Genomic DNA, 12,514 nt, shown 5'->3' on the forward strand with positions numbered 1-12,514 from the left:
GAGGCTGGCCTGACATTGCAGTAGCTGCTCACTAAAGGGTCTGTGGATGCAAGAGTGTCCTTCCCCAGATCCCCTCCTCTTGCCATGGCCTCTGGCCCCTTGATCTTTGCTGTTTCTCATTCCTCAATGTTAGCCTTTCCTCTCCTCTCCCTGTACTCCTCCTCTCCTCCCTCTCTTAAGGATGGAGCCCAGGGCCTGTGTATGCTGAGCCCATGCACCATCGCTATGCTTCCCCCACCTAGCCTAGAGTTTTCCCCACCCACAAGAACATTTGTTTTTTTCCTGAGGCAGAGTTTCTCTTTGTAACCCTGGCTGTCCTAGAACTCCCTTTGTAGACCCCACTGGCCTCAAACTCACAGAGACTGACCTGCCTCTGCCTCCCGAGTGCTGGAGCAATTTTAGTAACATGCACATAGTTTATCTAACTGCAGCTACTCAAGAGGGCCGGACTACAGCTCAGTGGCTGGGCCCTTGCCTAAGCATTCACGCAGCCTTGTTTTGTATACCCAGCCCTGCAAGGGGAAAGAGTATGATTAACTTAACATGACCCAAATCACTAAGGCTGCTTGTTTTGTTTTCATATGCTGACGTGGACCTCACAGTAGCACTTGTGTTGGGAGGAGCCACACAGAGTGTTTGTTCACATAGGTAGCAAGGGTCAGGTCTCCTGAGGGAATCCCTCTTGTTTGTCTCCATTGCTGCTGCAATACCAGTCTAGATGTCTGCTCCCTTACTGAGCAGGAGTGAATGCATGCAAACTGATGTCTTTCTTAAAAACAACCTTAGGAGCCCTTGACAATAGTGAAGCTCTGGCAAGCCTTCACCGCCATCCAGCCCACTTTCAGGACGACCTACATGGCCTACCACTACTTCCGAAGCAAAGGCTGGGTGCCCAAAGTGGGGCTCAAGTACGGAACAGATCTGCGTGAGTAGCTCCTGGTGTGTGCGTGGCAGATGTGAGAACTGGGTCAGCCCAGTCCACCTGGGAGGTCAGGTCAGCTCTCGTGCTGTTTATAATATGAATACCATAGTGGGTGTTTGCATGAGATGGGCCAAATCCAGAGAACAAGAAGTCAGTGTGTTGGGGAAGCGTACAGGCAGATGCAGGCTTTCCTAATCATAGACAAGAATTCTCTGGTACCTGCTGCACCTCAGCAGGTGCTTGTATGATTTCAGTCAGACCTATTTTCTTGCATTTTCACTCGTCTCATCCTCTAAATGACACCAGTCCGGGAGCTATGATGACAGCCACAGGGGTTGTTTATTGAGCACGTGCTGTCAGGCACGGTGCTGTACGTTCCTGTGACACTCCTCATGGCAGCCCTTTGCTATTCTGTATGCCGCTCTCGCTCCTTACTCCAGGGTGGAGAAGAAAGGCCGTGTGTCCTCAGTGGTTTCCAGGGCCAGTTGCTTTCAGCCTTTGGATTCTAGCACAGGTTCATAGGCACTCCTACATGTCACTGCCTCCCCAGTGATCCTGGCGGGGCCGGGGCACGGTCAGGGAGAGTTGTGTGTCTGGGAAGGGCTTGCTGGGTAGAGCAGAAAGCAAGCAGAGAGGTTGACACAGGACACGATCAACAGGTCTCAGGAGCCACACAGAGGCAAGAGTGTGGAGAACATGGGCCCCAAGGGAGTCAGGCTGGGACCAGATCCAGGACATTTTGGGGTGAAAAGTCTTCAAAGTGACCTAACTTAGCCTCTGAGTGCTGTCTTACCAATCACTGAAGAGAACCAAAATGGAGGAGAAACTTGTTGGTGAAGCTGGGCTTGACACACCCACCAAAAGAATGGATGTGACACTTGTACATAAAGGAACCAGGTGGCTTCTAGGCACTGGCTCGTATTTCAGTGTGTTCAGTGTGTCTGGTGGAGGCGCAGATTGAGAGCCCTCCTCTGAAATGTTTGGCCACAGAAGCATTTGGGGTTTGAGGCACTTATATAGGATGAGGTCTCTCGGGGAGAGACCTGAGTCTAAGCCGAGACGTCACCTGTGGTTTGTGTCCACCCTCAACACTAGGCTGTACTAAACACTCTTCATCTTTTTAATGGTTTAATGCTTGGTTTCTACTTGTGGCCCATCAGCCAGCGCTCAGCAAGCTTCAGATTGGGGGTCAGGGGTGGAGCTCGCTGGTAGGGCTTTGGCTTTGCATGCTGAGGGCCCTGACTGTGATCCTCAACAAGAAAAAAAATAAGATTTTGAAGTGTTAGAAATTAGATTAGTGATGCTCTCCCATCCTGAAGAGCAGGCGCACTGTGATAGCCCCAGGGAGATGAAGGTGTCAGTGACCCTCCAGTTCTGGGATCATTTCTTAATAAATCACCAAACCCCATTTCCATGTGGGCCATATGAGCGAGTGCTTCCTGAGTCTTTTCAGAAGTGTTTGTGGGGCTCAGATAAAAATTTTAAAGTATTTGAGAGCCCCGAAAAGTTAGAGCTTTTGAGGTCTGAAGGATGTCGCAGTTTGTTCCTGAGCCTTTTTAAATACCCCAAAGAAAGTCGGTGCAGCCCTTAAAGTTCTTATGCTGAGGCTGGAGAGATAGCTCGGCAGTTCAGGGCACTGGCTGCTCTTCCAGAGGACCTGGGTATGAATCCCAGTATCCACATGGCAGATAACAACCCTCTGTAACTCCAGTTCCGGGAACCCTACTTCCTTTTCTAGCCTCTGTTGGACACCGAGCACACATGTGGTGCACAGAAATGCATGCAGGCAACACACAGATAAGCATATGTATGTATATCTAGAAATAACTAGATAAGTAATTGCTCTAAAATAGGCTACGCTTAAGCTGGTGTTACTAAAACTCTTTGCCAGGGTGGAGACATTAGCAGTATCTACCATTCTCCTAGTGTCCCAGCGAGGAACTGATACATAGTTCTGCCAGTTTACTCCGGGGAACCAGTCATTTGATTGGGCTTCCTTGTAGGTAAGGGGCACTTACAGTGGTGTGGGTACTTCTCCCCTCCTCCAACAGGCCACACCTAAAAAGCCTTTGCCCTGAAGGGATGAGGGCTCACCGGAAAGACCCATAAATGGACCCCTGCCCCATCCCCCATCCTCTAGTCTTCCCAGGCCTGCATACCCTAACCCCTCCCCTAGGCCACATGGAAGTAAGGCAGAGTTGCATACAATAAGTTTTAGAGAGTGCTGGAATCTCAGGTGACCCTCTCTGTCTCTTCTCCATAAACAGTCAACAGGCATGGCTGGATGATCCTTTTCCAGGGAGGCACAGCCCAACTCCCCAGGGAGTTGTTTGGCTCAGAGGACAGTCACTCACAACAGCTAGAATCATGGGATAGTCCTCAAGGGTCACCAGCGGTCCTGAAGTTTTTTTCTGGACTGTGGTTGCTAGCTTGCTACGTACCCGTCCCTCTAGGGGAAGGGCCCCTTTTGTTTCTTTCATCCTAGAGGTTACCAGCAGATGGCTGATGGCGTGAACTGGGCTCAAGTTGCTGGAGATAAATTTCAAGATTAGCTGTACTGGTCCCAGATCCTGTTTGTGCAGGGGATGGCTGTGTTTTGTTTCTTTCTGACTTCCTCTCACTCTCACTCCTGTGATCACAGCCACTCCGCCCACCTAGCAGGTCTCCACCATTCTCATCCTAAGGGTGAAATGTGAGTTGAAGCAATCAGCAGGGCTGTCCAGTGTATTAGGAGGCAGCATGGGTAACAGAGAGAGCTCATGGGTTCACAGCCAGCTCTATCTCTTAATGCCTGCATGACCTCAGCTGGTCTCTTAATTTGCCTGAACCCTGCCTTATCATACCTTGTGATGTTGATAAAAACATCTTTGTAGAGCAGGTCTGAGAAGGGCTGGCCGGCTGAGGTGCGTTCACATGACTCACAGTTTAGTCAAAGCACAGTGGCTCCCCCAAATGTGGGGTAAAGACACACATTTGATTCCAGACGTGGACTCAGTAGGCAGAGAAAAACCTTCATTTTCCTTGGATGCTTCATTTTTGTTTTGTATCTTGACATGGAGTTTCACTACATTGCCCAGGCCACTCTCAACTATTGAACAACCCTCCCTGCTCAGCCACCTCAAAAAGTGGAGGAGAGTTGTTCGAATGCACTTGAATGGTCACTTGATGGGAACTGAGTTGAGAAATACCGAAACACAAAATATAGGAAATGAGTACTCAAATGGCAACCACACGACCACAGAAAACAGACTACAAGCAGCAGGCTGGGTGAAGGGCTCCTGTAGCATTCTGGGGAGTCCTGAGCTGACTCCAGGATCACTGTCTCCAAAAAGGAAATTGTGTACATTTCTCTAGTGAAACAAGCTTTGCTTGAACTTTCCTCTGTCGGGGACCGAGGGGGCAGCCAGTGTCACAGGGCTAGCACATGGCAGCAGTAATAGCATAGCTGTAGCTTACTTACTAGATTTCCACCTTTGGGGCTTGGCCATAGTATTCATTGTTCATTTATAAACCTCAGGCCTAGGACTCACCATAACATTTACTTTTGTTTTACCTTAAATCCGAGGGACTCTGACAGGTACTCAGGGTCTCAGTGTCTCCATTTTAAAAGTTGCCTCATCTTCAGCACAAGTTCCCAGGGTCACTCCCTAAGTGCTAAACTCTGGACTCCAGAGGGTTCTGGGTCGATCCACACATGACACAGTTCAGAGCAAGGTTAGCTGCTCAAGGACCGAGAGCCTAGAGGAAGCTAGCCCAGCCCCTGCCTGAGGGGTCTGCAGTCCTCAGGCCCAGGCTTCTTCAATGAGAAGCTCTTTTTGGTCTCTACAGACTGGCTTCACCACTTCCTGTGTCAGATCCCCATGAGAAAGACAGACTGGTAGCTATGGAGTATGTGGTTATGGACCTTTTATAGCCTCTTGGCAGAATTCCTTATTTATTTATTTATTTATTTATTTATTTATTTATTTATTTTGGTTTTTAGTCATTAGTGTGTGCGTGAACTCAGGTTCTCACGGGCACATGCCATGGTGTGGGCACAGTGGACTCAGGCATTCGTGGACACATGTGCTATGTATAGACAGTCATACCAAGCATTTTTTACCGCCTGAGACATCTTGCCAGCCCATGCATGCGTGCAAATGACTGCAGGTAAGCATGCATCAGGAGGTCGGAGAAAGATGTCAGGTGACTTTCTCTGTCATTCATTACCTTCTTGCCTTGAGACAGGCCCCTCAGTGAACCAGAACAGAAGCTGGACTGGCTGGACTGGCCAGCAAGCTCTTGGGATCCACCTACTGCCACCCTGTGGTGCTAGGGTTACAGACATGCGCAACTGGGCCCCACTTTTTATGTGGTGCTGGCAATTAAAACTGTCCTCACACTCAAACAGCACGTGCTCTTAACCACTGAGCCCACTCCCCAGGTCCTGAATTCCTACACTTGACTAGCCACAAGGCTGAGAAGTGATCCTTGACTTCCCTGAAAATTGTTCAGCTCCAGCGCAACACCTGCCGCGCACTCAGTAGACAGAGCCCACCCTCACTCTGAGTTTGGTTAATTTGGAACGAGTCACAGATGCTGTACATTTTATGGAGTTCGTATTCTCTCTACCACCTCACACACATGGAGAAAGACAAGACCCACTCGTGGCTAGGAATATGGCCTGGGTGAGCAAATCACTGCACTCAGTCCCCAATACCAGAAGAAAACCAAAAAGATTGGCTTGTACTTAACTGGGAGCTGCTTGCGTGGTGGACAAGGGTGTCCATGTTTGGGCAGCAGATTTGACTAGCTTCTTTGTTTCTGGGGAGAAAGAGTTCGGATCTGAAGCCAGGCTGCGGGGCAGAGAGCTGGGTGTTTGCTTGCTCTGCCAAGATCGTGACAGGTTAACATAACATCTCTTTCTCTCTTCCTTGTAGTGCTGTATCGGAAAGGCCCTCCATTTTACCATGCAAGGTTTGGAAATTTTTAAAATAAACTACTAGAAAGAACACAAGGAAATACCTGGCTTTGGGTCTAATTTTCAGTGTCTCAGAGGTAATTAAAAGTCATATTCTTAGCTGAGCAGTGGTGGCTCTTGCCTTTAGTCCCAGCACTGGGGTGGCTGCAGCAGGTGAATCTCTGGGTTGGAGGCCAGACTGGTCCACAGAGTGAGTTCCAGGACAGCCAGGGCTACACAGAGAAGTTCTGTCTCAGAAAGCCACAAAAGAGGGTCATATTCCTTGGGCTGAAGAGATGACTCAATGGCGAAGAGCCCTGGTTGCTCTTGCAGAGGATCCAAGTTCCGTTCCCAGCACCCACGTGGTGGCTCACAAGAGGATCCAATGTCCTACTCTGGCATCCACAAACACCAGGCATGATGCACAAACACAGATGCAGGCAAACACCTATACTTACTTTTAAAAAAAATTTTTTTTTTAAATTTTGTGTGCATTGGTGTTTTGCCTGCATGTGTGTCTGTGTGAGGGTGTCAGATCCTCTGGAACAGGAGTTACAGATAGTTGTTAGCTGCCATGTGGGTGCTGGGAAATTAACCCAGGTCCTCTGAAAGAACAGTCAGTGCTCTTACCTGCTGAGATATCTCTCCAGCCCAAATACCTATACTTATAAAAATAAGGCATATCTGTTTAAAAAGTCATGTTCCTGGCCAAGTGTGGTAGCATGCATCCTTAACCCCAGCACACTGAAGAAGAAGCAGGTGGAGCCCTATAAGTTTCAGAGTTTCAGGTCAGCCTGATCTACATAGGAAGTTCCAGCTCCACAGTGAGACCCTGCTCAAAAAATAAAAATAAAAAATTAAAAATAAAGGATGTTCCTACAGGCTCCAAGCTGGGCCTGGGGTACAGCTTGGTGGTAGAATGTTCACAGGAGGCCCTGGGTTCCATGATCAGCTCTGCAGGAAATAATAGCACACTGGCTTTCTTGTGCTCTACACAGAATTAGTATCCCGGATCTCTGTGTCAAACACCAAGTTAGTCTGTGTATAGTCCTATCCAGTGAGTATGAGTATCCAAACAGTCCCGTGACTTTACAGCTTCCACACTAGGAAAACTATCTCTATTCCTTGCTCTCGGTAAGCGAGCAATCAGCCTGAAGGGTGGCAGCTTCCTGACCAGTTGGTCATTAGTCATTCTCTCTAGTGGGCTAGGCTGTTAGCAGCAGGCGATGTGAAGTTCTTCTGTCTTAGTTCTTGGTAGGACACACTGATCTCTGAACAAGCTGATACTGTGGCTTTTCCAAAATGCCCCTCTTGCCTTCTAGCTACTCTGTCATCATTGAGCTGGTGGATGACAACTTTGAAGGCTCCCTCCGAAGACCTTTCAGCTGGAGGTCACTGGCTGCCCTAAGCAGAGTCTCAGGGAACGTCTCTAAGGTAACACAGTTGCCTGTCACTTATCCATTGTTTTCCTCCTAAACTTGGTAGGATTTTTTTTAAAGTGGGGATGTGGGGGACGGAGAGATGGCTCTGTGGTTAAGAGCATTGCTGCTCTTGCAGAGGACCTGAGTTCAGTCCACCACATCAGACAGCTCACAACCACCTGTCACTCCAGCTCCAGAGGTTCTGGCTCCCTCTTCTGGCCTCCACAGGCACCTGCACTCACATTGTACGCACAAACACAGATGCACACATACACACATAAACAAAAATATGATTTGTTTGTTTGTTTTTCCCCCAACTCATTTAGGGCTCAGTGGCTAAGAGCTCACACTAAGCTTCCTTCCAGAGGACCAGAGCATCGACATCAGCCATCTCACAGCTGCCTGTAACTCCAGCTCCAGGAGAGCCAACTCTATCTTCTGGCCTCCACAGGCACCTGCACTCACATGGACATATCCACACACAGACATGCAAAGATAAACATAATTAAAAATAAAATAACAAAAATAAAAATTTCAGTTATTTGTACAACTGAGAACACACCTGTAACCCCAGCACTTGGAGAGTGGAGGGGGGGGGGTGTTCATGTCACGGGTCTGAGCCAGCCTGGTCTTTCCCCGTCTGGAGGCATATGCAGTGTGCTGTGTATTTTCCACCTTAGATGTGTAAGCAGCTTGTCTGCTTCGTCACAGGCTCTCGTCCTCTGCATTGTAAAAAGCCAGGTCTTTAGTAAGAGCCAGATTCAGGAAGCAGGAGGTGTGCCCCGTGAGTCTGCACTCCACAGTGTAGCCAGCGTACACAGGACAGGTGGGATGCCTGCTTCCCTCCCCGCACACTGACACGGGTGATGTTTCTTGGTGGGATACAGAAACTGTGCCTTCCTTTCTCATCAGGAGCTGATGCTGTGTTACTTGATTAAGCCCTCCGCCATGACTGACGAAGAGATGGAGACCCCAGAATGTATGAAGAGGATTCAGGTTCAGGTGCGTGAACGTAGAGGCAGCTCCACAGCCCATCTCAAGAGCCTGTGCACCCACCGCATCCTCTGCAGGCCTACCAGGAGTGAGCTTTCCTGAGTGACAAAAGCTTCTTCTGGCCTGTAAACCTCTCTCTCCCTCTTCCTGCTGAGCAGATTAGACTCGTCAGCCTCAGCCAGTCTATCTGTAGGCCAGCCAACAGCCAGGCCAGGGTCCCTCACAGGTCTCACTCCCAGAGACCAGCCGTCTCTCCCTCCTCGAACTTCTCGCGTGACTTCCTTCAGTGCTGAGGGTGGAACACTCCTGCTCTGCCCCGAGCCTCGTACCTCCACACATCCCACTCCCATGGTCCTAAACTGAACCAGACACCCTCCAGTAGTCCCGGCTGCTTTCCTCTGCTGGGGCTGCCCAGCTCATGGAGTCACCAATGTAAATGTCTCTGTGCCCTTCCCCACTGCCTGCTGCGTGCAGGACTTCCTTGCTTCCCGCACAGCCAGTGTGCCCTCATTTTCACCTCTGTGTGTGCCTCCCTGGTGCCAGTCAGATCGCCTTGTCAGTGTCCGGGGCCCCAGTGCCACCTCCCTCCATTTGTTCTGATCTTCTCTAGGATGGTGGTTCATAAAATGTCAAAGTCTGCTTGTCACTTCCATGGCTGACCAGCAGGTACTAGTGTATCCCAGACCAGGTCCTGGGGTCAGGCACTCGCCTTGGCTGCTGCTGTGTGCTGGGAGGCCAGTTCAATGGTGAGAGGACTACCCCATGTGAGGGTTGTGGTATGCCTCACGCTCTCTCCACTTTCAAACCTAGGAAGGGAATCCCTGCAAACCAGCTCCTTGTGACGGGCAGCTGTGACATCACATGCTTGGGACTCCCATTTCCATTTCCAAACTCCAGCCCTCTTTTTCTCGGTTGCAGGAGGTGATTGTCAGCCGATGGGTTTCTTCACGAGAGAGAAGTGACCAAGATGAGCTATGACCTTTCAAGCTCAGAGGCCACAGTTCACCAGCAACTTTGACTGTGTAGCATCAGTTTGCCTCCAAGGAGCTTCAGCACATTTAGGGATCACAGGACCCCATATTCTGTTCAAATGGAAAATATGCTCCTGTGGCTCAGCTCACCAAAGGACTTCAACCAATAACCCAGATGATGGAGAATCCATCGATGGTCTTAAAATACTGCGTGACTAATGCATTCTCAGTGAACTCATTATTTGACAGGTTTGTGCATCAAACACAAAATTATACAGTATTAGCTATTAAAATGCATCTTGCTTTGGGGAATTTTTTATAAAATAAAAATAAGCGGTGAAGTTTTTGGAGAGAGAACAAATGCAGTTAACAGAAGAATGTGACATCATTACCCTCTTCCCATGGGCAGAGAAAATGTTGCCTGGGGACATATAGGCATCTTACTCAATTTTTTTGTATTGCCATAGTGGAATGCCTAATGCTAAAAAGCATACAAAGTAAAAAGGCTTATGATTTTCATGGCTGCAAAGTCCAGACAGCGTGGCACAAGTCTGGAACTTGGCAGAATCATAATGTGCTAGAGAAATGAAAAGGGGTGTGAACCCAAACAAGAGATGGGGATGGGTGCCACGGACCAGCCCAGTCAGGCTCCCTGCGTCCTTGGCAAAATCAGAGGTTTGGATGTCAGGAAGGCACAGTTTCAGGTGAATGACAGTCAGAGACCACACTGAGATGGTTTTGACCCTGCTGTAACTTTACTAAAGTCAGGCTAATAATTTTATAGTAATTACATAAGGAAACACCTTAAAGTTGGCATATTTCCCAGAACACTTAGATTTTTACCAAGAATACAAAGTTTACATTTTAACTCAAAAATGTAGTCAAATATAAAACAGTGCCCACAAGAAATCTTGGCCTGAAAACTTTTTGATCAAAGCAAACAAAGGAAAAGAAACCTCAAACTGCAGTTTCATTATTGCTAACCAATGAAGAGGAAAGTCGGGAGCTAAGTCAGATACCTGCCAAAATCTTTCTCTGTATTAAAATCTAAATACACCTTTGTTAACCATCCTCCCATATGTCTATAAAAGATTTACGATCTTCCCTAGGAACAAGACGCTAAAGGGGGCAAGCTCGAGCCAGCTGTACTTCTCATGCTATTTTTTCCTAAGAAGGAGCCCATTATTTTTTTACTATTCTTATAATGCTTTTAATACTAAATCTAATTTATTACTTTTCTTAAAACTACTTTTCTTCCGCCCTATTCTTGTTAAAGCTTTTGGTAATCTATCAAAAATATATTTCCTTGAATAGTTAATTGTGCTGTTTCAGGAATCATAGAGAAAGATCAAAAAACTCATTAATCCAGCCCCACAACCGCAACCGAAAAAGCATAGAGACCCTAGACCGCATCTTTTTAACTAAGGTGGTCGGGGAGACCTGCTATTGACCTCCAGGGAGCGAATTTCTGAAGAAAGCGTGTCTCCCGCCCTGTAGCACAATCTGTTGATATGCTACACTGGCGACACTGGAGTGGGTGTAGCAGATGGGGACTCAGCTCTCTGGCTAGTCTCTAGGGAACCAACACATCCTTTAAGAACTTAATTCCCTACAAGTGTGAAGGTGGTGACTTGAGTATCTTCCTTGGAGAACGTGCCGCTCCAGTACTGCTGATGGGTAAATTCAGCTTCGACATGTTTTGGTGGGGACGGCACACATTCACAAGATAGCCAGCCAGGGATGTGGTGGTTCTGTGAGGGTGGGTGGAGAGCCACAGTGTGACTTAGTGACAGTGTAAGAAAAGTGTCTGAGGTCCCAGGCCCAGGTTCAAGAAACTGATGGACAGTGTGGGCACTTGATCTCCAAGTGGTCAACTAAAGCCATCTTTGGAAGCTAATATTTAAAAAGAAGACATGTATGCTAATCACCATGACCCATGCCCTCCAGCCTCCTGACTCCATGTGGTCTGCTCATGGTCCCAACTCCTAGTTCCTTGCTTCTGTCCAGGCCTCACTCCTGCCCTCACACACGTGTTAGGCCAAGTGAGCTCAAGATCATGTCCGGCGTGCAGCTTCTCCCTGCCGCAGACTCCCATCAGGCATCAGTGGACTGCGCAGAGGTGCTTGCTCCTACCTCCTATTTAGCATTTTTACCATCACTGCTTCCCTCAGGCTCCTGAGCAGACATCTCTTGTGCTTTTCTGTTGTTTTGAATCATCACTTTTCAGAACTTGTAAAATCAGACAGAAGTTTGGGGAGCCACCTCCCACATTTCACTCAGGCCTGCCTAGATGCATGGCAGTGTGAACTCTCCCAGGAATTCCTGAGAGTTGTCACCCTGTCACATACCATCTCAGGTGCCTTGAAGGTACTGTGGAGAAGCATCCTGGGCTGGGCTGGGGCACAGTGGGGAGCGAGCCTGCTAAGTGGAACCTTGGGTTTGATCCACCACTGGGAAAGGGGAGGGCAGAGAAGGGCAGTGTTCAGAGGCGCCATCTCCTCACTTGGTTTAGTTTGCAGCTGCTGGGGACTCGGGCCTTGTTTGTGCTAGGTCAGGGTTTACCACTGATAAATCCCCAGCCCCAGAAGCAACTTCTGCTGAAACCTGTATGGAAATGTTTCTTCTGTGCATGTTTGACTTGGACATTGCAAGCCGCATGCTCTTCAGTGTTACCACAGAGCCTTGGGGTGCTGGGCTGAAACACATCAGGGATTTGATTCCAGCCAGTAGCAGTGTTAGCATACTTTTGGGGGACTTGTGCCCTTCTGAAACAGATGTGCAAGACAACATTTGTTTAAAAAGCCCAAGTTTGCTTGGTGGTGATGGCACACGCCTTTAATCTCAGCACTCTAGAGGCAATCAGAACTCTATGGGTTCGAGACCAGCCTGATCTACAGAGCTAGTTCCAGGACAGCCAGGGCAAGAATGCCTCAAGTAAATGAATGAATGAATGAATGAATGAATGAATGAATGAATGAATGCTAAAATAAATAAAGTCCAAGTATTGGACTTTCAACATTAGAAATTTGCCCTATGACAAAGACACCTTCAGGAATCTTCCACAGGTGGGAAGCCATAGCCTACCTCGGCAGAATTGCCTCCCAAGACCCTTCAGAACCTCTGCTAATAGGACTCTCCTCCAGATGGGCTTTTACTAGAAATGCCTCGAGGTTGAAGGTCAGAGGACAACTTTCAGGAGTCAATTCTCTCCTTGCACCATTCGGGTCCCAGGGATCAAACTCGGGTTGTTACGATTAACCACTCGTGT

The 12,514-nt window shown here is 48.3% G+C and overlaps 1 protein-coding gene across 2 annotated transcripts in view; it reads left to right on the plus strand.

Annotated features, from left to right (window-relative positions):
* Positions 1-10,155, plus strand: part of Tsen2 (tRNA splicing endonuclease subunit 2) — a 34,335-nt gene extending 24,180 nt beyond the window's left edge. The window contains exons 8-12 of one of the 2 annotated variants that reach the window (XM_060383973.1): positions 787-925; positions 5,842-5,878; positions 7,184-7,295; positions 8,195-8,284; positions 9,194-10,155. In XM_060383973.1, coding sequence (XP_060239956.1) covers positions 787-925; positions 5,842-5,878; positions 7,184-7,295; positions 8,195-8,284; positions 9,194-9,253 — 438 coding nt within the window. In that variant the 3' untranslated portion in view covers positions 9,254-10,155. Of the gene's footprint in view, positions 1-786; positions 926-5,841; positions 5,960-7,183; positions 7,296-8,194; positions 8,285-9,193 lie in introns of those variants that run through there. The other variant, XR_009591915.1, reaches the window with a different exon arrangement.
* Positions 10,156-12,514: the final 2,359 nt, after the last annotated feature.

Source organism: Meriones unguiculatus, chromosome 5, assembly GCF_030254825.1.
Source record: "Meriones unguiculatus strain TT.TT164.6M chromosome 5, Bangor_MerUng_6.1, whole genome shotgun sequence".
Lineage (NCBI taxonomy): Eukaryota > Metazoa > Chordata > Mammalia > Rodentia > Muridae > Meriones > Meriones unguiculatus.